At 38.0% G+C, this 26,973-nt stretch overlaps 2 protein-coding genes across 3 annotated transcripts in view; both read left to right on the forward strand.

Moving 5' to 3' along the window:
- Positions 1 to 24,208, forward strand: part of LOC136255032 (uncharacterized) — a 112,602-nt gene extending 88,394 nt beyond the window's left edge. The window contains exons 9-29 of one of the 2 annotated variants that reach the window (XM_066047760.1): positions 4,063 to 4,341; positions 6,563 to 6,706; positions 7,921 to 8,022; positions 9,471 to 9,749; positions 10,448 to 10,567; positions 11,355 to 11,489; positions 12,028 to 12,306; positions 12,746 to 12,868; positions 13,340 to 13,414; positions 15,563 to 15,838; positions 15,925 to 16,020; positions 16,160 to 16,243; positions 16,427 to 16,696; positions 16,971 to 17,132; positions 18,210 to 18,314; positions 19,148 to 19,429; positions 20,900 to 21,085; positions 21,270 to 21,551; positions 21,607 to 21,666; positions 21,777 to 21,845; positions 22,158 to 24,208. In XM_066047760.1, the coding sequence (XP_065903832.1) occupies positions 4,063 to 4,341; positions 6,563 to 6,706; positions 7,921 to 8,022; positions 9,471 to 9,749; positions 10,448 to 10,567; positions 11,355 to 11,489; positions 12,028 to 12,306; positions 12,746 to 12,868; positions 13,340 to 13,414; positions 15,563 to 15,838; positions 15,925 to 16,020; positions 16,160 to 16,243; positions 16,427 to 16,696; positions 16,971 to 17,132; positions 18,210 to 18,314; positions 19,148 to 19,429; positions 20,900 to 21,085; positions 21,270 to 21,551; positions 21,607 to 21,666; positions 21,777 to 21,845; positions 22,158 to 23,914 (5,165 nt within the window). In that variant the 3' untranslated portion in view covers positions 23,915 to 24,208. The remainder of the gene's footprint in view (positions 1 to 4,062; positions 4,342 to 6,562; positions 6,707 to 7,920; positions 8,023 to 9,470; positions 9,750 to 10,447; positions 10,568 to 11,354; positions 11,490 to 12,027; positions 12,307 to 12,745; positions 12,869 to 13,339; positions 13,415 to 15,562; positions 15,839 to 15,924; positions 16,021 to 16,159; positions 16,244 to 16,426; positions 16,697 to 16,970; positions 17,133 to 18,209; positions 18,315 to 19,147; positions 19,430 to 20,899; positions 21,086 to 21,269; positions 21,552 to 21,606; positions 21,667 to 21,776; positions 21,846 to 22,157) is intronic. The other variant, XM_066047754.1, reaches the window with a different exon arrangement.
- LOC136254924 (E3 SUMO-protein ligase ZBED1-like) lies at positions 133 to 2,756 on the forward strand. The gene is made up of 2 exons (XM_066047650.1): positions 133 to 1,304; positions 1,626 to 2,756. Exons 1-2 carry the CDS (start codon positions 297 to 299, stop codon positions 2,532 to 2,534), a joined length of 1,917 nt encoding a protein of 638 aa, XP_065903722.1. The 5' UTR covers positions 133 to 296; the 3' UTR covers positions 2,535 to 2,756.
- Positions 24,209 to 26,973: the final 2,765 nt, after the last annotated feature.

Here is a 26,973-nt window from a genome sequence, read left to right on the forward strand (position 1 = left end):
TACTATGCACACTTTGACTACTCACACGCATACACAAAAAGGCAAGCCTTCAGCTGCCGCTAGCATGGTCCTGCCTATCCAGTGAACCACTCTGGGACACCTGTGCACTACTCAGGTGCTACAGAGTAGAGCTGGGCGGTATACCGGTATTTAATCGATAATACGGTATTTTACTTGTACCGGTATCGATATCGAGCTATAATTTTAATACCGAGAAACCGGTATACCGTAAAATACCGGTGTACGTTTCGACACGTGAGTGATTATGCGCCATTGTTCTCGCCCTTGTTTTCAGAATGTGTGAACTGGTTTCGAAGGAAAACTCGACGTCATTAGTGTGGAATTATTTTGGGTTTAAAGCGGGTGAAGATGGGAAGCCGATTAATTCTGAAAAGGCCATTTGTCGTGTCACGAGCGGATGTACGAAGAAGCCAGTATTAGCAAAAGGCGGGAACACCTCTAATCTGTTAACGCATCTCAAGAGGCACCACCCGAAGCAGTATGCAGAGCTGATAGAAGCGCAGGAGAAGAAAAAGGCGAAGGATAAAAGTTCGAAAAGATCTCAAGGACAGGCAAAACTGAAAGTTGTTGACCAGTCGGCAGCGATATATGGTCGTGGTAGTAAAAGATGGCAAGAATTAACCGACAGTGTGTCGTACTGCATTGCAAAAGACATGATGCCGATTCATACGGTAGAGAAGGAAGGATTCAGAGCGTTACTGGAGCGGTTTGATTCGAAGTACGAGTTGCCTAGCCGAAAATATTTCTCCCAAACTGCACTGCCAGCACTGTATGCCAAGACAAGGGAAGCAGTAAACAAGGAATTAGAAGAGGTGAAAGAGGCAGGATACTTTGCTGCTACCACAGATTTATGGTCAAGTGCTACAAGTGAGCCATACATTAGTTACACTGTTCACTTCATCAATCGAAACTGGGAGCTGCGCAGTCGTTGTTTACAAACCATGTTTATGCCAGAACAACATACTGGTGAGAACATAGCTGAGGCTATCCAAGTAACACTGGAGGCTTGGGGCCTTCCAGAAGCACACCAAGTTTGTCTGACTACAGATAGCGGAAGTAATATTATTAGTGCTGCTGAAAGGCTAGAGATGACCAGATTGGCTTGTTTTGGACACAATTTGCATCTTTCAGTAACCAATGCTTTAAAGGATGATCCAAGACTGAGTCGAGCTGTGGGTGTGTGTAAGAAAATAGTGTCCGCTTTTTCCTATAGTTGGAAGAAGAAAAGTGAGCTATCTAGAGTGCAATCAGAGATGGAGCTTCCGCAGCATTCACTGATTACGGTAATATATACAGTGCATACATTTAATAAAATAAATTGATTACAATTGTAAATAGGTACATTATTACATGTTAACAATACTATGACACACAAATATAGTCTACACATATGTTATGACATTTTGTAAACCAAGCATGTGAGTCATGTGACAATGTGACAATGTGGTGTGGTTTCATTAGGACTTTTGGGAGTGGTTGGTTTTACTTGTAAAAGGATACATACACTGGTATTTGATTACATGTGTAACATGCCTGGTTTACAAATCCATTGTGCTTAACAGTGTAATAGGTGTATGTGGTAATGTTAGTACTTGTTCCACTAGTCCTGTGCAACAAGATGGGGATCAATGCAAGCAATGGTTGGGCGGGTTTTGGAACAAGAAAAGGCAGTACGTCAAGTTCTCAGCAACGACCGTAAAACTGCTCACCTGATTGCCACATGGCAAGATATTGAAGTTTTGGAGTCGGTAAACAAAGCTCTTACTCCACTTGCAGACCTAACAGACAGCGTCTCTGGGGAAGACTACGTCACAGTGTCATACATTAAACCACTCTTACATCACCTTAACACTGAAGCTTTGGCTGTAAAGGATAATGATACTACACTAACAAAAGATATCAAGGAAAGAATCAAGTCATCCCTCACAGAAAAGTACTGTGACAACAATGAAATCAATATGCTACTAGACGTGGCTACAACGCTGGATCCTCGTTTCAAAGCTGATTACATGAGTGCAAGTAACGTGGCAAGTGTGAAAGAGAGGATAACGGATGAAGCACTAAATGAAGAGGAAGTTTGTGCCTTGCTGAAGCCACAGTCACAAGAAGATTCTGGTGAAGTCACTGACATTGACCAAACAAGTGAAAATGATCCTCCTGCTAAGCGAAGGAAGTTATCTGAGTTGTTAAATAAAAGCAGACCGAAAGATTTAGTGTCCTCAGGAAATGAAGATTCTAGTCTAAGCCCAAAGGAAAGGATTTCCCGTGAACTGGAGAAGTATCTCCAAACCCCTCAGCTTGACATTGATGACAGTCCACTTCTTTGGTGGAAGGGTAATCAACAGATGTTTCCAGTTTTAGCGTTGATGGCTAAGAAGTTCCTGTGTATATGTGCATCAAGCAGTGCTTCAGAACGCACATTTAGCACATCTGGGAATATTGTTACACATAAACGTACATGTCTAAAACCAGCTAAGGTCAACATGCTGACATTTTTAGCTAAAAACTTATAGAAGAAGTGACAGTCAGTCTACAGTAAAAGCAATTACATATAATTGATCCTAGTATACTGTTTGTTGTTACACTTGAGATAACTAAACATGACTTATTACTATACTTGTATGAGGATGTTTGTATGTGACTATGTGTTGACAAAATACCGAGATAGCTATTTATACCGTGATATTTTATAAAATACCGTACCGACTTAAAAATTTGTGTACCGCCCAGCTCTACTACAGAGTCAGGGGACTCCCCTGCATCATGCATACAGTTGTACAATACAAGGCAGACCAAGTCTGTGTGCACACATGCATGTGTGTGCGTGCGTGCGTGCGTGCGTGCGTGCGTGCGTGCGTGCGTGCGTGCGTGCGTGCGTGCGTGCGTGCGTGCGTGCATGTAGTGTGTGTGTGTGTTGGTGAGGCAGCATAGCCAAGTGGTTAGGGCATCGACCTGGTAATTGAAAGGTCCCAGGTTCGATTCCCGGTTGAGCCACTTTGGTGTTGTTGTTGTCTCCTTGAGCAAGAAACGTTACTCACATTGCTCCAGTTTACCCTGCTGTTTAAATGGGGACCTGGTGGCCTGGTGTCAACTGGGGAAGCAGCTCACCCAGCTGTAACATCAATGGGTACCTGGCGTACACTGGGGAAGCAAATTCCCAACTGTCCTTAGTGGTGTTGGGGTCATTGTGGAACTTTAGGTTCTGCGACCTCTCTCTAAGAGACCTGGACAGTCCTCCTCCGGGTTACTAGCCCTGCCCCAGGAGGATTTTTGAGGCTCAAGTGCCTGAGTGGTGCACAGGCATCGCAGTGCTGGTTCACTGGGAGGCAATAGCTATGTTTCACATGGCTGTCGGAGGCTTTGCTTGCTTGTGTGTGTGTGTGTGTGTGTGTGTGTGTGTGTGTGTGTGTGTGTGTGTGTGTGTGTGTGTGTGTGTGTGTGTGTGTGTGTGTGTGTGTGTATTTGTGTATTGTGTGAGTAGTGTGCATGTGATGTTACAGTTGGGTACCTGATGTATACTGGGGAAGCAAATGCCAACTGTCCATTTTGGTGAAACTCTAGGTGGGACTTTAGGTGCCCAAACCTTAATCTGTGAGACATGGTGCAGCCTCCTGCAGGTGTCCCAGTAGGATCTGCCTGCACTGACTCACCTGTTCTCTGTCACACAGCACAGCCGGGGGTGCTGCCATTACGTACAAATGATGTATAACCAATGCCCGCCATGTGGAGGCTAACAGCATGGACATACATGTGCACACACACACACACACACACACACACACACACACACACACACACACACACACACACACACACACACACACACACACACACACACACACACACACTCACAAACACACACTCACAAACACACACTCACAAACACACACTCTACACTGCACACACACATACACACATGCACGCACGCATACACACCACGCACACGCTACAGACATTTACTTATGGGTAAACACACCCGCACTCACATGCGTACATACACACATTAGTGTGTTTGCATAGTTATGTCTATTCTCTACACAGCTCTTGCCATATTAAAGAAACACTACCATAACTTATGGAGGAGTTTCCCAGATGATCACATGATGACATTGTCCACGTTGTGTGAATCATTCAACGTCCATCCTGAAGCCATAGAAATGGTAACAGCATGCCGGTCGTCAGATGAAGCAAACAGAACAATCCTCAACTACATCATTTTCATCACTAAAGGAGATCACCAGATCATGGAATTCTGTAATCTGATGCAGAAGTTGATCAACAATCCACGACTGTCAAAAATCACAAGTGATCTGAGATCAGGTGTGTGTGCTAGTACTGAGCATAGTACCTGTATAATGAATGCACTGAGATTTCTTTATTATCGGCACTTCTCTAAACTGGTGCACATGTGTAATCTCGCAATGTTTACTACTTCTACAAGTCACCATGTAACTCACAGTGATCCTTGCACTTATCATAATGATGGAAAAATTATGTAGGGCTTGAAATTTCATTGTACAATTGAAAGCATAATTTAAGTATGGATGGGTCTTCCCTTAACTAAATATATACATATAGTAATAGTAAATGCAAGTAGGAGGAAAAATTAGGAATTTTAAGCTGGATTAGGGATCAAAGAACAAAAAATATAGGGATTGCATGTCCACTAGTATATCTGCAGGTATAGGTAACCTCCCTTGTTTCCCTGCTTTTTTGTTCTTTGATCCCTAATCCAGCTTAGAATTGCTAATTTTTCCTTCTACTTGTTTGTTTACTTTTTTTAATAACACAATTATGACTACTGAATCCACGTGTACCACAATACAAGAAAGAATGGCGCTAGGCATTCCATAAAATAATTTTGCATCTGAACGTGCGCCCCAATAATAAATTATGCACTGAAAAGTGAAGTGGCCATTATGTAGCTATGCTCCGCTCATTGCACAGTATTACAAATTCTCTGCAATGAATCCAGTCGCTACAGAAAATGCGGGCAAAAAGCATGATACAGCCAGAGGGAAGCCGTATTGCGCTATCGCAAACTGACACTTTGCACTGTCAGCAAAAAGAACTGGAGGACAAAGGTAAGTCCATGTTACATGCATTGTACGTACGCAGTTGGTGAAAAGGCACGTCTCGGGACAAAGCGACGTCGAACAGTAAAAAACATTAAGCCCATAGCCTTATCCATTGTTGCGTTATGCTTGGCTGAAGGCTCCATAGAATGATGGCAGATTCACAAATCTTTTATTTTGATCACATTTTGTCCACTGCATCATGCTGTTCATGTTAATCATTTATTGGCCTTCCTTCTTCCCTAAAGATATTTGATAGTAGCAGCGCGCGTTACTGCCTTAACACATGATTTTTGCACTTGATTTTAATCAAGTGTCATATGTGTGCCCTCATAAGAAAAGAATGGACAGGCCCCCTGTAGTAGTCAAGGAGTCGCTATCTCTAGTTGACTTATGGTCTTGCCAGTTTAGTGTTTTGTGAGGTAATCATGCCTTTGAATGGAAAGAAAGAAAAGGCTACAACCGAAAACACTACACAGAAAGCAAAGAGAAGATAGCTGAGAAAAAGAAGGAAGAACAAGGCCAGTGTTAGCACTATACGGCCATTACAGCAGTAGCCATAGCTGATTGAAAAGTATACTCTAGTAGAGCAGACAGGAAATACACTAATAGAACAGTCGTCAAATTAACAGCTGATTTCTGTCTGTCTCAGATGCAATTTCAGAGTGGCTATTTGAATTTTGTCCCAGATGGAGGGCAATCCAGACCCCCTATAAAGCATGCTTATTAAACAAGTGCTGCATACAGCGTTTAGTAGTAACCCTATTTAGTGGTAACCTGACTCTAACTTTGCCTGACCTGCAAATTGCAGCTTCCACCAGTCCTGCAAAATATCAAGAAGAGTTAGGAGGCCATGAACTCTATTCTAGTGTTAAAATTTGGTGAAAGGTTGTGATTGTGTACAATATAGCTAGCTAGACATAATATAAAAGAAAGTAGGGATTGATACAATACGCACGTTACAAAAGAAAGGAAACAAGCTTGCAGCTGAAATAAGAATGATCCATGTGACAAAAGTAAGGAAACAAATCAAACAAGACTACTTGCTAAAATGAGACGCATTGACACATCTTAATCTCAACTTTTGGCTAATTTGATATAGCTAGTCTCATTTCAAGATGTTAACCAAAAGTAGGCATTAAAATGTGTCTCGTTTAGTGTGTAGCAAGTAGCCATCTAATCTTGTTCAACTTGTTCACTTACATTTTGTTGCGTGGATCACTCTCATTTCAGCTGTAAGCTTGTTTCCTTTCTTTTCATAGTATGTGTATTGTATCAATCCCTACTTTCTTTTAAAACTTTTAATTTTTAATAACTAGTATAAATTGTTTCTGGCGTGGCTGTTTGCAATAGAAGTACTTTTTTGTTAAGTAACATAGAAATATTTATAATACTGTAATACTAAAAGTATGTAGCCATGAATTTCTATCTACTACTATTTCAACCATCACGTGTGCATTTTATAGATTGTTTCAGCATAACGTTAGATACTATGATGCAGCAATGGTTTGGACGATTGTCATCATCTCGTGGTAATGATGTTGACACTAGTAGTGGTGCTCAGATTGAAGAACTACCTTCTAAGCCTGATAACACATTCCGAGAAAATGGTAAGTGTGTGTGTAGTGTGCGTGTTGTTGTCACTGAGAAACTTTACAGTCTACCCAGCTGTTCAGGTGTCATAAACAGGTACCTGGTATTTGCAAATACCAACTGTCCATGTGTTTAACGTGACTCTGCTAGCCAATGCCTTCTTGCTTTGCTTTTCCATGTGTGTTTGTGTTGTGTGTATATGCAGGAACTTATAAGGGCCAAAGGCACAAATGAACTCCTGCTATATGTTATATGTGCAGTAAGTGTACTGTGGTGTGCGTGTGTGTGCATCCATGTGTGTGTAGCATTTGCATAGTGTTTGTGTTGTGCTTTTATGTGTAGTGTACATGTGTAGGGTATGTAATGCAAGTGTGTAGTGCAGCAATAAACGTATGACAGACGCAAGTAAAAATTAGGAATTTTAAAAGTAAGAGTCATACAGATAATAAGTAATGAAACAATGGAGGTCAAATATATATACCTGCGGCTATGTCAGTGGACATACATATAGTCCCTGCTTCAGTCTTATAGCTCATATAGTTAATAGTATAGCTATGTATGACTGGAATTAGATGTGCCAATAGGTGTATGCGATCTCCTTTGTTTCATCAGTTTTATTTCTATTGCCCCTACTCAAATTTAAAATTCCAAATTTTCCTTGTGTTTGTTGCCTTTTTGTATCATAATTATGACTAGTGAATTTGTGCATGCAGTACTGCATTAAAGGTACACTTATAATGGCGCCAAACTTACCATAAAACAGTATCAATTTGTATCTGAATGTGTGCCCTAACTATTAATTAATGAACTCAAAGTGACACTATTCCAGTTTGTCTTCAGCTATGTTCCACCTGTTACATAGTGTAACATATGAAGGACTGTACAAAAAATACCTTTGCAATCACTTCAAAAGTTACGAACAGTTTCCATTATAAATGTGATGGCTGGTCAACACAAGGAAACTATCAAGAGCCTTCACACTACCCATGGAGCGGTAATGAAGAAAAAACATTTTTGGAAGTGTTTGAGACCATTTTCGATTTTGTTATGTCAATTACCAAGCTTTCGGCAGTACACACATGTGGTGTTATACAAACAGCTATACGTACATACAAACGCCCTTCTGTATTAGTTCAGACATTGTATCTGTATACACTTTGCACATATACATACACGATATAATGTCTGATACATATTATACGTGTTAACACGAATCTCTGCATTACTACAGTTCCTACAGAGTCTAGCACAACTGGTGATAGTTCTCAACAAGATGGTGGAGATATTGGACCGTCATTTATAGAACATCTTCCTGAGGGTGTTAGCCAACAATGTAAGTTGTGACTGAACTCATTGAACTGTATAGTAAGTTTGATCATGTGTGGCTTGCAACCCTTAATTTCACACCTTAACTGATTTAGATGGTACAGTAGTTAGCATTGGATATTTACATTGTAAAAGGTGTTTGGTTTTTTGTTTGTATATTGTCCATTACTTATTACTAAATATAAACAGTTTCATATCCTACAGATAGACGTACATCACATTTAGCTGCCATTTCTCCTTCATGCAGCAAATTTAAGTACACACTCCGTTTTTCTTCCTAGAACAGTTTACACACCAGTTCATGATACTGAGGCATACATAGGTATCTTCTATACTGATCAATACAGGATTTGGGTCAAAACCTGTTGAAAGATGGTTGTTGCTACATAATTTTTTTGGAGGGAGTTGTTTCTCTCATAAGAGTTGGTGTCTGCTGGTTTAACTTCTCTGGTTCGTTCCGAAAGTGCCTTTTATTTTTATTTTTTGCTTCAACTGGATTTAAGAATGAGTAACTGATAACTTTCAACTGGTTATACCGCAAATCATTGTTTATTCAACCTTGTCCATGACCTCACCAAAATAAGGAAAATTATGAGCCTTGTATTAGGTGTTACTGTCAACTCCCTTGGATGTGTCTGGTGTCAGCATAGTAGTTGTGTAAAGATTAGCACTGAGCATTTCCCCACCCTTTGTGGCTTAAAAACATTTTTTTTTGCTGTCAAAATGTAAATAATCTACCCAGTGCACTAATTGCTTATGACGCTGTAAAAACAAAGAAACTTTTAATTATTGATTTGATAGTTTGGCTGAGAAGTTGTCCTTCAAGAACAAGACAATGTACTAACCAAAAGCTCTCAACTACTCAGTGAATCACCCCACAACTAATCCTGTTTATCAGTAGACTCTATTTTGCTTTAATGACTGCAGGTATTGTTTCAGAAGAAAAGGAAAAGAGAACCACATACTGTAATGTCCCAGAGTCCAACCTAGTAGGAGCACACGATATAAAGAAAGAAGATAATCAGAACAATACTGCATTTATTTATAATAAAACATGGGAAGATAATTATGTCTGATTAGCTACAGTATTTGTTGATCTTTTTAATGTATGTACATCACTATACATTGTACTTGAGTTCCTATCATATAGTGCCCTTACACTGTCAGTCCTTATTTTGCTACTGAATGATGTTGTTACATTTGATAGCTGCTCTTTATGCAATAAATTTCACTCGTGAACTGTGGCTGCACCACATTTTTAAATGCTCAGACTATGTACAGTGGCAGTGTTACTGAATCAACTCTAATAGAACACACACTTGTTAATAGAATAGTCCAATTGAACAGTCTCTATAATTTTTTATTTGGACAGTTCAAGTACAGTAGTAGGGGTCAACATTTTCACCTGTGTATTAATGTTTTTACTTATTTTTGTTCATTATTTTACTCCCACAGGTCGTACAATGCTCCACAAGTATTATGACATGTTATGGCAGAGTTTCCCTCAAGATCACCTGATCACACTTAGTAGACTATGTGACCTACTACCAGTAGATGAAGGACTAGTGGAAACTATTGTGTCCTACTCTAGTTCTGATATGGCTAACAAGAGGATACTCAATGCTGCCTTGTCTAACCTCAAACATGACAGTCTAGTATTGGGGTTTTGTGCTCTTGTTGAGAAGTTGATAGATAATCCAGAGAAGGCTAAGATGATTGAAAGTTTGAAAAGCGGTGAGTTGCTGGGATACATACTGTATGTCTGCACTGTGTATAGTGTACAGCGTTCATCTGTATGTCGAGAGGCTAATACAGTATGAGTGCTGTATTTGCCTCAAGACATCCCCAATGTTGTTTTCTTCATACACGCAAGCATAGACAGTGCTTTAAGTCTTTGTGGTCTTCTTGCTGGGAGAGTTCTTCTCGCATGCCCAAACTACTTAATTAGTTTTGGTGATCAGACTATCAGTAATTGTCCATGTAATCTCATAGAACCAACTGGTAGGATTAGTCTGGCTAGTTTTAGAGATTTACAATGTCACGCGCATGATCAATCATGCTGTCTTAGTGGTTGTTTTGTTGCCTTCCTTACTTAACTGTTCTGCATAACTGTACTGTGCAGTACAGTCATATAGCTAATTGGTACTGTATAGAAAATGCAAACATGACAACACTTTGATCCTCCCACGTAAAGTAAAATATGTAATTATATGTACATGCATAGAATACACTACATCTGGAATTTGCATAGATATGTGTACGTATAAACCATCCCATAAACTTGTATGTGTTGTGCACTTACTGTATTTTGCAAATTTACTTCACATACATAAGGACAGTAATACCTGTTGAGGGTGTGTAGTTGTATGTATCTGTACATCTAAGCTTTAACAATGCTTTCTCATTATCTGGTCACTCCTACTCACATACAGATAGTGTGAGAGTGATGCAGAAGAAGCCAAACAAGAACAAGACTAGTGAGGACACTGGAAAACAAGTTACCATAGTAACAGCTCCCGTAACTGAAGTGGAAACATCACCTACTAAAGGAGGTACACTGTACATGCATACACAATATGTATAGCCAACATTTCATTGTGAAAATTTGAAGTACGCAAAGCTATAGTTTGGTTATTTTAAGGAACTGTAAAGCAAGTAGTATTTTAGTGTTGAAAGTACTTCCAAATTTATGTTATATAGCCTCAATTATGAGAACCTCACACTGACCTTTGAATAACCGGACAGTAGAAGTGATTGCGTTATTAGAGTATTTTGTTAGCAGGAATGAATTGAACAGAGCTCATATAATGAATGGACTTCATTTCAGAAAATGGGTGGTCCCACTAGTACTAACAGGAGTATCAGTACACGGTCATTTTATACATAAGTAAAGTACAATGGGACCTCCATTATCAGAATCCCCGTGTGCCAGTTCAATCACTAAAGTATGAATTAGTTTGAATTAATGAAGCCCATTCATTTATATATAGAGCAGTTCAAATACTCTAATAGAACATACACCTGTTGACAAAATATTCTAATAGAACGGTCACCACTACTGTTCGGATAATCAATGGTTTGGATAATTGAGGTCCTACTTTACCAATACTTTCAAATGCATGATCAGTGTACATGCATACATACATACATACATACACACACACACATACATACATACATACATACATACATACATGCATGCATGCATGCATGCATGCATGCATGCATGCATACATACATACATACATACATACATACATACATACATACATACATACATACATACATACTTGCATACTTGAGTTCATATAAGTGTTTTATCACCTCTCTTCCATTCAGCTGATGATGCAGATAGTTCAGAGGAAGACACAACTCTTAGTAGTGAGGCTACTCCAGCCACACCAGTTGAAGATGATGACGATAGCGATGCTCCACTAGTGTTAAAAGTGTTACCACCCAGCGTCACTGCTGAAAGTTAGTGTAACCATACTGTAGACCTTGTAAGATAGCATATCCTTTTTGAGTTAAATGGGGAGTGTATGCGAATGAAAATTAAGCTTAGCCTTGAGGCTTTGTCTATAGAGAATTTACATATATAGACAAACCGAGAAGATGCTTCTATGTGTAATTTGTGGTTTAAAGCAATTCGTTGGAGTTACACTTCCTTAGCAATACATACGTAGCAATATAATTCATGAATTTAGTGAATTACAAAATATGTACATTTCAATTTTAATAACTAATAATCTTCATGTATTCCAAGCAAGGCTGAATATTCTTTTTAAAATTTCCATATACATGATTGATTTAATCAAGGGAAATAGTGTATAGGCACCTGTTTTTTAGTAGTACTGTAGCACATTTTCTTTTGGAATTGGAATTCAGTTCTTCCTTAAACTGCAGATCCGACATATAACACATACCTCCCTGTTACATCCTTACATACATACATGGCTATACTAGTGTTTCAGTAATGTGTATAGCTAGTTATTGTCTGTTAAACAATTCACAGTTCGTTCACTGCTGAAGAAATACCACCCAATTTTACTGGACAACTTTCCTGATGACCATGTTACCACAATTGGTATATTTAGTGAACACGTCCCTATCAATGATCGTTTCTTTAATGAAATATTATCCACTGTTAATCCGAGAGAAGCCAATGAAAGGATGTTAAACACGATCATTATTCTGTTGAAAGATGATGACCAGATTATGGGATTGTGTAAACTGGTTAAGTTGCTCATGAGGAGTGCTAGGTTTTCTAAAGAAGTGTTGGATTTTGAAATACGTACGTACACGCATACATTAGTAACATTACGTGTGTGCACACTATACACGCACGCACGCACGCACACACACACACACACACACACACACACCATACACACACGTGCGCGCACAGTATACTATGCACATGCTTACATGGTATATGAATGCTACTACTGCTAACTACCATGTGCATGGGCAGATATCACAACATGCATACATCCTGTACTAAGGCCTACACCATGTTTATCTGTGGACTCAAAGTTACATACCAAGTGTTTTGCCTTAGCCTGTATGCTTACTAGAAACATGTGGACTGTGTGCAGCTTATATTTCAACTGCTGCTACAAAGAACTGAGTCTTGCATGATCATAAAATTTACACTCACATCACCTAGTTATTTGTTTAGTATATATACTATTTGGAGTATTTAATTTACATGCATGATACAACCTGTACAGAGTGTATGACATTGGAGCTGAAAGCTAAGACATCTCGATCATCCACTACTACTACTACCACTGAGCAATCATCAGATTCTACTACAGCTCCTCCTGCAACCTCATCCTCTAGTGATGATACTGGTTAGTAGATGTATGTGTATATGACATGTGTGTGAAACCTGTCTTAGTGGTCACCTGTGAAACACAGGCCATACACCTACAGACTTTTCAATATAGCCAGATTTTACTATGCTTAATTGTCTCTAATGTATCAGTTGTTAATGGGGAGTCCCATCATATATACTCTTGCACAATGTATGTACCTCACTTTGACACTCATCATGTAATAAGACCATTACTGATATAATTTGGTCCTATTTGTGACCTTATTAAGTAAATTTGATTTGTCAGAAACTATACACGTAGATGCAATTAACAGCAGTAAGCCTGAAATTTCATTACAAGCTACCAACCTGTGTGCATAATAGTTCATTGGAAACATCATTATAGATTTCCTTCTTGCATCATTTGGTCACTGAACTCATAAGTGAAAATGAAAGTGCATTGCCTAATTGACTTATTTTGGGTCTCTGCTTTTACTTTCATGTGTAGGTACAGAAAATCCTGAGACTGGCAAAAGAGGACCAGTTTTATTGCCAACTCTTTCATTTTGTGTCAGCCTTGAGTGTAAGTGATCATTGTTGAGTGTGAGTATTATGTGAAGTTGGGATGAGTACTGTTTACAAGTCAGTACTCTAATCCTGTACTTGTGTACCTGTATCATGTTCTATGACTTTTATCTGGTAATTATGTTAGTATTAACATGTATATGCATTTCTATTCATGCATTTATCAAACAGTACAGTCATGTACTGTTTAGTAGCGTTCCCCCTAAAGTGATGCACACCGCTAAAAAGCCACGTCTAACAACCATCTGGGAATATCATACATGACGGAAATCACCTTTTGGGATAGTCTTACTCCATTCAGCATCAATTACAGCATTAAACACTTACAGCCGTCCGGATAAAGAATTTTTTTTAAATTTCCATACTCAAATTTTAGGCTCTGACCACAGTCACGAGGCTCTCCTTGAAGGAGCGTATTTAGATGCCATGAAACTATTTGAGGCACTTAACAAATTTACAGCAGCTAAGCTGCACTTTTAAAACAATTGCCATGCTCCCTTATACAGTCCGATCAGAATGCACCACAACAATGATCCAGGAAAACAAAACGTGATCTACTGCATACCTGTAGCTGAGTGGTGAGATCGAGATACTCTAATACAGCAGTCACAGCCACACGTGTATTTCATAGCTATACTCTAACAAAAGTTAGGTACATTAAAAAATATTAATTTAAAATGAAGTAGGGTTCCAGCAATAAAAAGTAGTAATAAGTAGTGAAGCAAGAGATGATGGTGGCTATGAGTGAAAATCCCTAGCTACTTGGCATGGTTGCAGTGTGAGAAATTCCTACTTATATAGGCACTACACTTTCTTACAATGCCAAGTAGGGATTTTCCCATATTGCTACAATGCCAAGTAGCTAGGGATTCTCCTTTATAGCTACCATCATCTCTTGTTTCACTGCTTTTTATCACTTCATTTTTATATTTTATTGCACTAGTATTTAATCAGGAACTCAGAAGTGTCCAAAGTTTAGCTTCATACGTATACTTTACTACACCTTCCCTGTATGTTACTGTTTCATTATACCATGCACACAATAGCCGGAGAAGTCTTTTTGCATGGAGTGATTTCAATAAAATCATTGTTTAATTTGGTGGAAACATTTGATATAGATTGGTTCCTGATTCATCCTGCATGTACGTCTGAATGAACATGTTGAACTTTAGCTAGTGCAGATTTATTATACATACGTGCTAGTGCAGTTTTATACATACGTACATAGATACATAGCCAATTGAAGTGATACCAATAGTATGTGTGAATGTACACTGTAAGAGTATGTAACGGTAAGCACCGAAAAAGTTCCCTTTATATTGCAATACATTTTGCTGCCATTTCAATGGTGCTATTTGAACAGTATTCTGTCACCATTCCACTGTCTTTTCAAAGCCATTTCACTGTCGATTTAAGGCCATAATGCTCTGGTAACTGTTAAGGTATTATCGCTTTAATGAACCTGAAACCGGAATGCTGTATGTATGTACGTATGTACAAATGAGTAAGATAGCTACCGTGCCTTCTCTCTCTGTAAGGAACTACGAGAATGCAAGCTATGTAATTATTTATGCTGATCTTTAAAAGGAATTACTCTAGCAAAAGGGGAAGTCCGTAGGTAGAGTATGCATCAGTATTATCGATTCACCAAATTTTAGTCATTATACCAAACGTTGTCATTTATGGTATATCTATGACGCCATGGTAGTGGTTCCTGCTGCTCTTCTGCTACTGCAACGAATCTTTTGTACTGATCAGGTGGTAAAGCAATTGCTAACCACCTCCTTAGGCATGACTTGTGAAGTCATCTTTCTTGAATAGACTAATGAAGTGGAAAACAAAGAGAAATTAAATTTAAACTGATAATACATAGCTACAATGCATCTTTGTGCAATAAATTATAATAAAGTGAAAACCACTACATACATGTACAGTACAGATCAAGCTATTTGTATCAGGCATGGCATTTCACTACAATTGTGATGGCATTTCATTTCTGTTTCTGTTGCCATTCCACGGCTTTCAATGACATCTTCTTACCGTTGCAATGGAACAAAATGCTGGCGAAATGGGAAATTTTTTATGCCTACTGTTACAGTATGTAGTACGTAATGTTCATTCCAATTAACACATGGTATTTTCACAGGTCGTATTTTGTTGATGAAGTACTACAACTTCCTGTGGCGTAGTTTTCCCCGAGACCATGTGATCTCTTTTGACAGATTTAATAATATTGTTCCACTGGATGGTGATGTTGTTGACACCATTGTATCAAAAACTGCAGAGGAAGGGAACAAGCTGATATTGGACATTTCCTTACGTGTAATAGACACAGACCAAGAACTGCGAGAGTTCTACCTCTTGGTAGAGAGAATTATTGGTAATCCAAAGTTGTCGAAAATTATGACTGTTTTTAAGAATGGTAAGTAGCAAAATTATGTACAGCTGCATGTGTGTAGTGTTACAGTAGGAACATGTTTTATATATATATATATTTTTTGTTTTTAGAATGTGATAAGCTGATAGCAGTGGCCAAAGTTAAGGAAGCCACAAAGCCTAAATTCAGTAGCACTCAAACAGCTGCTCCATCATCATCGGCATCCGGTAAGCAATGAGCATAATATCAGCAGTATAGGAGTGACTGTGTGTCTGTGCAAATGAATGTGTATTTCATCACTTGTATTATGTGTATTTGAGCAACAATAATATTGTATGTAAGATGTTGCGATCATTTCTTTTGTAGCACCTTCAGAAGGCAGGCCTGGTAGTGAAGAGAATGTACCAGCAGTGTTTAGTAAGTTGACTGCTGACCAGCTAAGCAGTAATGGTAAGCGTGTATGTAATGCTGTAAAGTGATCACATGCACATACACATACACACACACACGCACACACATGCGCACATGCATCCATACACACACTACACATACACACACCTATAATACATATAGTACATGCACGTGTGCATGTAGTTGTGTTAAAATTATGCACATAAAGTCCATATTCTTTAGGAGTTGCTGTACTAAAGAAACACTACCACACTTTACTGAAGAATTTACCAGAAGATCACATGACCACACTGGGTAGATTGAGTCAAACTACTGAACTGAGTGATCAAATTGTTGATCAAGTGATCTCATGCTCCAGCTCGGAGGAGTCAAATCAGCAAATTCTTGATTACCTTATAGTGACACTTAAAAGGGATAGTGGTCTGTTAGAGTTCTGCTCTACAGTAGAGAAACTGTTGGAGACTTCAGCTGTGGTAGAACCACTTAGAGCTGGTTAGTGTAGACTAAATGTGCACTTACAGTATGCAATAGCCTTTCCAAGATTCACTATTTTTTTACAAAGCCTTACATACACAATATTATTGAGAGAAAAAAAGTTTGGGCCAAAAGGTCTGTCTCAGTACATTTTGTTACCCCCAAAACAACAATTCCTTGATATAGTAGCAAACATTAATTTAAAAGTTGGTCCCCCAATGTCCTTTGTAAAGGAGAACAAGTAAATGTGCAGATGTACATACAAGTTGGTCACACATTTATTCCCTCATAGACTGCATAAGAGTTCTGGACCCAGATGCACCACCAGCCGCACAGGACACATCTGCCACTACAACTACTGCCCCCACAACAGTGTCATTATCACAACACTCCTCGACATCTTCTGTTAGTACAACTGACGCTGCTCCTGATACTACTCCATCTGTTAACAATGGTAAGGGATGTACAGTACAAGTATGTGTGATTGGAGTGTCTGCTACATATATTACTACATACATCATACCACCACATGATGGGCACTGTAACTTGCCAAAACTGAATGACTGTTCAATTAGAGTATTCTGATATCAATGTATTATCTATAAGTGAAGTTTGTGGTTAAATAAAATTATTATTCTGGATTTATTCACTTATCCCAGACTTTTGTTGTTGTCTGTGGGCTAATTCACTGTATCAGTGTTGGGCCAGTACTTTTAAAAAGAAATATAATACTTAATACTCGCTACTACCACTGTGATGAAACACGTTACAGTTATGATTATTACTTTAGTTTAAAAGTAACTAGTAATATGTTATATTACATATTACAAAATGTATAAAGGTACTTCATTAGGTAATAATATTACAGTAACAAGTAGTAATGCGCTACTTTGGTAACGCATTACTTATGTAAAGTAACTATCCATTAGATATTACTAGCATAAGAAATGTAGCATGTTATATTACTTCGTTACTGCATTAAGTAATAATATTACATAACGCATTACAAAGGTAACGCGTTATGCCAAACACTGACTGTATACTACTTAATTTTTGTAACTTGTACATACGTCATCTTGATGTGTGTCAATATACTATTTTGTGGACTGTAGCTGTTCCTATTACATGCTACAAGAGAATTATGAATAGCACTCACATGGTTTATCATGATGAAGGGTACCATACCATTTATGTACATTTATGTACATACATGTAGAGAAAGTTACACTTTTCATACCCTCTGGGTGTTTGTTTGTCCCACTTCAAACAATTTCATAGACCTCTTGCAGGCTCTGTCATAAACACACCTTACTGTATGTTTAGTAAGATTACCAACGTATGGGCTATTCTTGATAACCACCAAACTGTAATGACATTTACATAGTATAAAAATAGTTGAGCAACCAGTTCTCTAAAGTTTCTCAAATCCATAAGATGATGGTTAATGAAAAGTTTTACAAGCCTTGTATTCAGTGTACATAATATGAGTATATGTACCATAGTGTTGAGTTACCATTGAAATTCTCTTTAGGTGCTCCTGTTATTTCTCAAGATACTGAAGGTAGTATTGCTGATGATGATCTGCCCAATCCAACTGTCTTTAACTACTTACCAACTGGTCGGCTATCTGCTAAAGGTTGTGAAATTTGTCTTTTGTACAATATGTGTGTATGTGTACGTATGCAGTGAGCTTCATTGGTTGCCACGGCAGAGTCCTTGTTCATGTGTTACTGTATTGTATTGTGTTACTGTTCACTGATTATTTTAGTTGTTATTCACTGTTAAGGATGAACAAATTGCTAATGACACAACAATAGTTTATCTGCTGCATTTTCTGAACTCTCTCTATTTTCTTACACATAAGGAAGGGCTTGCACCTATTTAAGTCAACTACGTAGCCACTATTGTTGTTTTAGTCGGTTTTCATTTTAGTTTTAGTTTAGTATAGTACACTAAAAGTAATTCATGCTTACTAAAATGGGTTTTAGTTTAGGTTAAGTAAACTAAAACAGCACTAGCAACCACACGTTTTTGTTTTTGTTTTTTGCTTGGGAAGGTGTTAAGAGTGCCCATTATACCTAAGAAAGGTTATACTGTTGCAGCAGAAAGTTAATACCAGACTTATGTTCTGATGTACAATAGTGGCTGTATTGGGCATAAAAACATTTTGTTCACAAGCATGGGAATAGAAACATACATGTGTACGCACATGTTTTATTTGGAGAAAAATTTTCTGGGAACCAGGCATGTACCTGTAATATTTCACTACATATGCTTTTTGCTAAATATTGAAATTAGTAAACATTACACTTAATGTACTGTTATCATACATCCTTGAAATATTTTCATTAAAGATGTTAACCTGCTAAATGCCAACTCTTTCAGTAGCCATGTTATTTAATACATAATTATACTACTTACAGTAGCTATTGGTACGTATGTGTTATGTTATGTGCTGTTATTGTATAGCTCAAGAAGTTTTAAAGAAACATTATCATAAGTTGTGTAAGGCATTACCAGAGGACTATATGACATCACTGACTAGACTCAGTCAATTGATGCCACTAGAAGATAGAGCAGTGGACCACATTACTGGTCAACCTACTCCCATTGGGTCAAGAATGGCAATCCTGGATATGGTTATTCTGTTCAAATGTTCTGATGCAGAGCTACTGGATCTTTGTTCCGTAATGGAAACTATCATAGGAGATGAACAGAAAGTGGCCCAAGTAGTAGAACCATTAAGAGTTGGTTAGTCTATTGTAATAATTGTTGTTAGTATACACTCCTAAGGTGCATAAAAGCGAAAACCCAACTTATTTGCATAATTCTGTTTTTGGGGATAATACCATTGAAATACATAAGTAATAAAGACGTGCTACATAAATTATATAATTTTACATACATTTTAATCACTCAGTAGCAGTGAAGGGAGACACAAATATACGTATCAATAGATTCACTTCTTCATGGAGAGTAAAAATATCTTTGTTGCATTTCAGAAGTAAGCATGTATTATTTGTGTTTGTTTACGTTGCGGTAAAACGTAACTTCATCGTTGCCATTTCTAACCTTCTTGTTTGATAGCATGGGTATATTTGTGACTGGATCTGCAAGAACCCCATATGTTAGTGCATTTTTCAAATTATACATTTTCTTTATCTAGATAGCCAAAGGGATGGTCAACCGAAGTTTCAGCTCTAGAAGTTTCAGAGTTACAGTGGCAACAACAGAAAAATCTATTTGTACAGTGATAATATGGAAAATAAGCTATAGGCGCTTTATTAAACATTCATAACTTATAAACGCAGTCCTCTACCAAGCTGCAACTTACACCATTGGATTCTCCATGAACAGGCAAATGCATTGCTGGGAACGTTTTGTCTTCCAGACCTTTCCTACGACCAGGGTGAAGGCAGAAACATGAGAAATAGATGATAGTAAACCATTCATCCAACGTAAGGCAGACTAATGCTCATATCTTCCATATGTTTATGAGTATTGACACTAAATAAAGAATATGGAACTCTTCTTGCTTGGGAGATTACGATGCTACTAAGGGGTTTGTGCCTTTATCCCCTTCCATCACTGTGAAAGAAGCACTTAAAGTTTTCAGAATTGTTTTACGGTTTTGTAAATACTCCACCCATTGCATTGATTGCATTCTACTGTAAAGATCCAGTCAAGACTTATGTATGATCGATTAAATGAGCGACTATAATTATAGGCACTGTACAAATTGATTATCTCATCTTGTCTATCACTATATATAACTCCAAAAGCTCTTACAAGATAAGGCTGAAATTTAAGCAGTGAGGCAGGGCAGTCCGTTGGTTTTTTCCTGTTGACAACAATAAGATCATAAAATGGAAAATGCAAACAAATTAGGTTTTTGCTCAGTGGGTCACTGTTTCCATGTGGTAAAAAAAGTTTGAACAGGGAGGCACTTCCAGTTCAGTTGGTCAGGCTTCATTCAACCTGACTATATACTTTTTGTTAAGTTTGAGACACTCCAATAGAGCAGTCAGTTATCTTCTTTCTTGAATGCTGCTGCTGTTGTGATTATCACCTCCAGATTCATTCTTAACTTTGCTACTTTTCCTGGTAAGTATATCCCCAGGCCCAGTTAGATAATGGAGTTTTATTGTGTTTACAATTTTGTGTGCACATTTATCTTCAATGCATGTATGTGCATACTGCCATACTGTTTACATTCTTTAGATTGTATGGAAGTGTTATTACAAGCTGGTACCACAGCTCCACCTACCACATCATCTTCAACTAATAACACAGTTACTATTAGTTCTCAACAAGAGTCTTCCCCACAATCGTCGACCACCTCATTACCCATCATCACTGAAATTGTTGAACCTCCCAATGAAAAAACTAGTTTACCACAGAAAACTGGTACGTATGTTGTGACATGCTACAATAAAGTTGTTACAGATTAAAATGCACACATACGTTGGTGACCTCACATATATTTTAAAGTACCGTATGCATGCTGCATTGATGTATGTGTGTGTCTGTTCGTGTCCACATGACTGTGAAGTTTTTATCCTGTGTTTGCTTCCCATTATCTTTCACTCAGTTGTGATGACGGCTGAGGACGGTAAAGCAGCACTGAGGACATTTGATGAACTTTCTCATCTCATGACATTAATAGACCCATCCAGTTTAGAGGAGCAGCTCCACACAGCTGGATTACTACCAACTGATCATCCCACTAGTCTAACTACTGGTCTGGTAATAGAGAAGTTACTGAAACACATTAGAAGTTGTGTGGAGCTGAAAGGAGCAGAAATGTTCATTAGTTTTATCAATGTCCTTCATAATGATGGTAGATATGGAATATTGGGGGACTACCTATTCGGTGAGATGGTGTACACATGTATATAGTATCTACAATCATTTTTATTTCATTGCAGGAACTTATAAATCACATGGTGGTCATGGTACCTTAGTCAGCAACATCAATTCATCACCAGGTATGTATGTAAATTTGTAGTGTATACCTGTACACAGACCCTGTATATTGTATCCTTTCCTGTTCAGTACATATTTGTTAGCATATACAGTACCTTTATTATTTACATAGCTGTGATGGAGCTATCTACTTCATGTTTGTTGGAACAATTGAGTTGGCATCAAAAACAGATTAAAGCAGGTAGAGTTATGCAAACATGTTTATTAGACTGTACCACTACCAATATTGTAATAGTGATGTGTGGTCTGTTCCAACATTGCATGTATTGAGTTAGGTCATGGTAGTTTAGTCATTACAATTCACAAGTATGACTTTGTGTGTGTGTTGGTTCTCAAGCCCTGCTTTGTTTTCTATTTATGCAGTACAGCCTGCATAATTAGTTTTATTGCACAGCTGTACATGTGCAGGATAACTTACACTGTATTACTATACCAGTTTATATATAGTTTTGATCGTCCAAATTTATGTACCAACTCCTATGGTGTTCCACAGGTCTACATTACCAGTCAGCACTACCACTACCAGACAATTACATACAACGTGATCAGTTACTGGAAACTGGTGTTGACAAGTTAACTGATAATAGTAACACTCCATCTGTAGGTACTATACTTAATATCTGTGGTGTGGGAGGAATGGGAAAATCTACTTTAGCTAAAGCTCTATGTCATGATGTTCGCTTGAGGATGTACTTTCTTGATGGATTCTTGTGGATTAGGTTAGGTCCACTACCAATTAGCCCAGCAGTCAAGTTGGGTCAACTATATCACTTGTTAAGTAATAAAACTGAAGTTGGTAATCAAAGTTTCCTTGTTAGTAAATTACAACATCTTATTACAAACCATTTGCACAAACTTCTAGTTGTAATTGATGATGTATGGGAAGTTGCTGATGCCCTGGTGTACACCGAGGTGTTTAGGGGATGTAAAATGGTATTGACTACTCGTAAACTAAACATAAGCAACCTAATTCCATCACAATTACACTTGACCATTGAACAAATGAAGGTTGAAGAGGCTGTGAAATTGGTAACATACAACCTACCAGCAGATAGACTCCAGTTACAAAATAAAGACATTGACTGTTTAGTACAAGACCTACATTGCTGGCCTTTGCTGCTTAACCTTTTACATGGACAGATATCTACTTGTACTGCTAAAGAAAACAAATCCATTGGAGAAGTGATAGAGAGTGTTAAAGAAGTGTTGATAAAGAACGGACTAAATGAAGCTAATGTTGACAAGAAGAGAAGTGCTGTGTCGTCTATTATTGAATCTAGCATGGAAATACTTTCGGCAAAAGAATTATGTGGGCTTCAGAAACTTTTATTGTCAATTGGACTAAGTGTACCCTTTCCTGTAGAATTGTTACCAAATATTCTAAAGATTAGTGCGCAGCAATGTGATGATTTGTGTCAAAAGTTGTTGACCCTGGGATTACTCTCACATTATCATATAGTGGCGCCATCAAACCACAAAACTGTAGCGTGTTATGAAATTCACTATAGTCTATCACAATATATTTTAGACCACATGAAATTTGACACACCAGTAGTTGACTCACCAGTAGAACTAGTTGACGCTGTTGATCTTGGAGAACTTCACATCATCTCTAATACGTTAGCAGGAGGAAGAGATTCGAATGTTAGTCATCATTGTCTTGCTACTGTTACTGCTATAGATACTGTTATCTTACCTAACCATATCAGATCATTGTTTGCCATTACTAAGTGTCTACAAAGTGAAGTTGAGAACTGCATAAATCAACTATCGATACTTGGTATTAGAGGTGGGAAACTTGACTTAGTTCAGGTAATCATGGATTTTAAGGGAAACGGTGTTTTTAAGGGATTACAAACGCTTCACAAATCAATCGGTGAAGACTGTAGAGCTCTACTAAACCTGTTGGTTGATGACAATTATGATGAAGCCATAACATGGATTAGTAGCCATACAAAGAATCATCCCCTAAGGAAACTGGTAGCAGCTTTTGCTACTTTCATAAAAGAACTACTCAGCCAATGTAATAATGATCAGGCAATAATAACAGGTATTAAGACCCATTCTGATAAGATACTTCGTTTTTACAAGACTATGCTGCAAAGACGGTGTGAAGATGTAAGGATCACCTTTCGTCGTGGATTGGTTTCAATGATCAATTCTAATAATGTGACACCAGAACAATACGAAGAACTGTTTGACGTTCATGATCGTAACTTGAAATCAATGACATCCACAAGTGACCAGTAATATACTGATGTCTTATTTCTATAATATTGTCAGCTGAAATTGTACATATTAGATGGCTATCTATACTCCACATCTAACAAAATTAAATTGGTTTGTCCTTGGCCGTCTGTTATTTAACCTAACGCAGTATAAAAATACATCTATGGACAAACCAATTGTATTTTTCCTAAATTTGGCTTTTATTTGTGGAGTATATATTACCTTCTATAGTATACAACATTTCAGTGAATAAGATTATTATTCTGTAATTAAACGTAAAAAGCATGTCTATAGCTACAGTGAAACCCTTTAATAGGGCCACCTGTGGGACCTACAATAGGTGGCCCTATGTTATTAGAGAGGTGACCCTATTACTGAGACCTCAAATAATGCAAACCAAATGGCCTTATTATTGAGACTTTCAGCAATCCAATAACTAGTTACTTACAGTAACAGAATTACAATTATTGACATAAATACACTGGACTATGACTATATAGCAGAATTTATTACAGTGAATATACCACTTATTTCAGAGGCATATTGACTGGTATGTGTATTGCCATTGCAGGCTTGCGGAATTTGGAAGCCACATCAGGTACTTTGACTACCTGCTCAACTGGCCCTTTTTCTGAGGAAATATTACATTTAGTTTTACTAGTTTGGTGCCATGTGGCCACTGACCTAATTATTTTTTAAGATAGCCTTAGCTTAGTAACAAATTAAATATTTATTGATGTTGTATTATAGTATGAAAGATATGCTGGATCTGCATGGCAACAAGGTTGCATCCAACTGGAGCAAGCGATGAGAGTTTGACAAACTGAGTGGGAACCAGAAGCTCAAAACCCTGCAGTTGATGTTTTGAAGGTGGATACTTGCCTTATTAATGACTCAGGTGTCCACTGGTACTTGTTTTACAGCCAGGTGGTTTTTGCATTAGATATTAAGAGGCGAGTATAATATCTATGGTTTAAGCATAATCTGATGGGTAATCAGAATTCTAGGAAAATATGATTGACCAACAGATACAATATCTATGGTTTAAGCATAATCTTGCATAAATTGATGGTAAGTAGAATTCTAGGAAAATATAATTGACCTACAAATATTCTATATACTATAAATTAAATTACCATATACCAACCAGTTCCATCACTGCTTGAAGTTTCTTAGTTTACTAGAGTGGTATATCCCCAGTATATGGAACAGTTAATTGTTTGTTATTTTAGTAGTTTTTCAGTAAACTTGCATTCACTGATGTTTACTGAGAGTTTAAAACTTAGTAAAACAATTATGTTCCATATACTAAAAGTTACTGACATTTTACTATCAGTACAACGACAGTAAAGCATCTTAACAAATTAGTAAACTAAGAACCTTCAAGCAGTGCATAGTAGTTGATCAAACACTATAATAGAATGGTCACTCTGTAATAACTAGCAGTCAAAAATATGAGAGAATGACCTACTAATGGTTGATTTGTGTAGCTATAACAATTATTGTTTCTTTGAAACCAATAGTGTGAATTTTTTCAGGATGTTGCATATAGTTAGATGTATTCATAATCATGAAGTCGCATGGCAGCAAAACTGAAGCCAGCTGCAGTGTAGCACTGACTGCAAATCTATAAACTAATAGCACATTATAGTAAACCACTGAAACCCAGACCAGGTGGTGACTTGATCAGGACAGCTTATAGGTAAGTACGTAGCTACGTATACCTGATGATGTATACTATGGAGCGTGTATTGTGTGTTCCAAACTATGCCACTTGTAATGGAACAGCAGCATGTTATACTGGCACTACGCACTTATTAATGAAGTAATTATTTCAATGTTCATTTGCCACAGCCATGCATATGCATGGTCCAAGTCAGTATGCAGCTAACCCCTGACCTGGCTTCATTAATCCATGCCATGGCCAGCAAGCTACTGCTCCAATAATCAAGACACACGGTAGTGTGTCGTGCGGCCCAAGAAGCCGGCGCGCCACACCGTGATCAAGACACACGGTAGTGTGTCGTGCGGCCCAAGAAGCCGGCGCGCCACACCGTGAGTATATTGACAGGAATACCGTGTGTCTTGCGGCCCAAGAAGCCGGCGCGCCACACCGTGAGTATATTGACAGGAAGAACGAAAACGTCATTTTCACACCTTTGTATCTCGGTGATTACTTATCTGATTGGAACCAAATTTGCTACACAGTTGCCCGCCAGCCAAGGGAGTCTACATTCCAAATTTGAAGGAAATCGCTCCAGCCATTTCCGAGATACGAGCTGCCAAAGTTTCGTTTTTTTTTCTTCGTTTTTTTTTTCTTCTTCTTCTTCGTCTTTTCGCACACTTGCAAAAATTGCTATAACAAGCAAACGCGTACTCCGATCGCCTTGAAATTTGGCACACAGAAAGGGAGTCCATAGGCGAATCCTAGCATCAAATTTGGTACAAATCCTATGAATGGTTCAGGAGTTATGACCGATTATTCGCGTAAAACAAGATCGATTTGTTGTCACGCCTACAGGGTAAACCGCTTCATGGAATGAGTTGAAAATTGCTATGTAGATGGAGTAACCATCGTAGGAGTGCCTTTTGGTGGTTTGAAAGGAATCGAGATAAAGACCACGGAGATATGACACAAAACCCAACCTGTGTCACAAATACGCGATCGATTTTTATCAATAAAAAGGTATTAGTTTTCACGCCTACTAGGCAAACCGCTTAGAGCAATGAGCTGAAAATCGGTGTATAGCTGGAATAATCTTCATAGAAAGTCCTTGCAGTAGTACAGAAGAATCGGATTACAAACCACTGAGTTATGATTCGAAAGCCAACTCCGTGTAGCAAATGCGAGATCGAGATACTCTAATAGAACAGTCACCCTAATAGAGCATTCGGCTAATTTATTTACTTCATTATAGAATTTTATTACATCACAAGTTATTCTGTAGGGAGTTCAGCTGCAAACAGTTAATCTTATAGACAGTTCAGCAAGAAAACAGTCACCATGAGGAGAGTTAAGCAAATATATCACTATAGAGATTCAGAACATTACAAGTCACACTGAAGAAAGTTCAGCTATA

This window comes from Dysidea avara, chromosome 1 (assembly GCF_963678975.1).
Source record: "Dysidea avara chromosome 1, odDysAvar1.4, whole genome shotgun sequence".
Taxonomy (NCBI): Eukaryota; Metazoa; Porifera; class Demospongiae; order Dictyoceratida; family Dysideidae; genus Dysidea; species Dysidea avara.

Coding starts and splice junctions, on each gene's coding strand:
- LOC136254924 (XM_066047650.1), top strand. CDS start 297: ATGTGTGAACTGGTTTCGAAGGAAAACTCGACGTCATTAGTGTGGAAT. Junction 1,305..1,625: donor CGCAGCATTCACTGATTACG/GTAATATATACA, acceptor TTGTTCCACTAG/TCCTGTGCAACAAGATGGGG.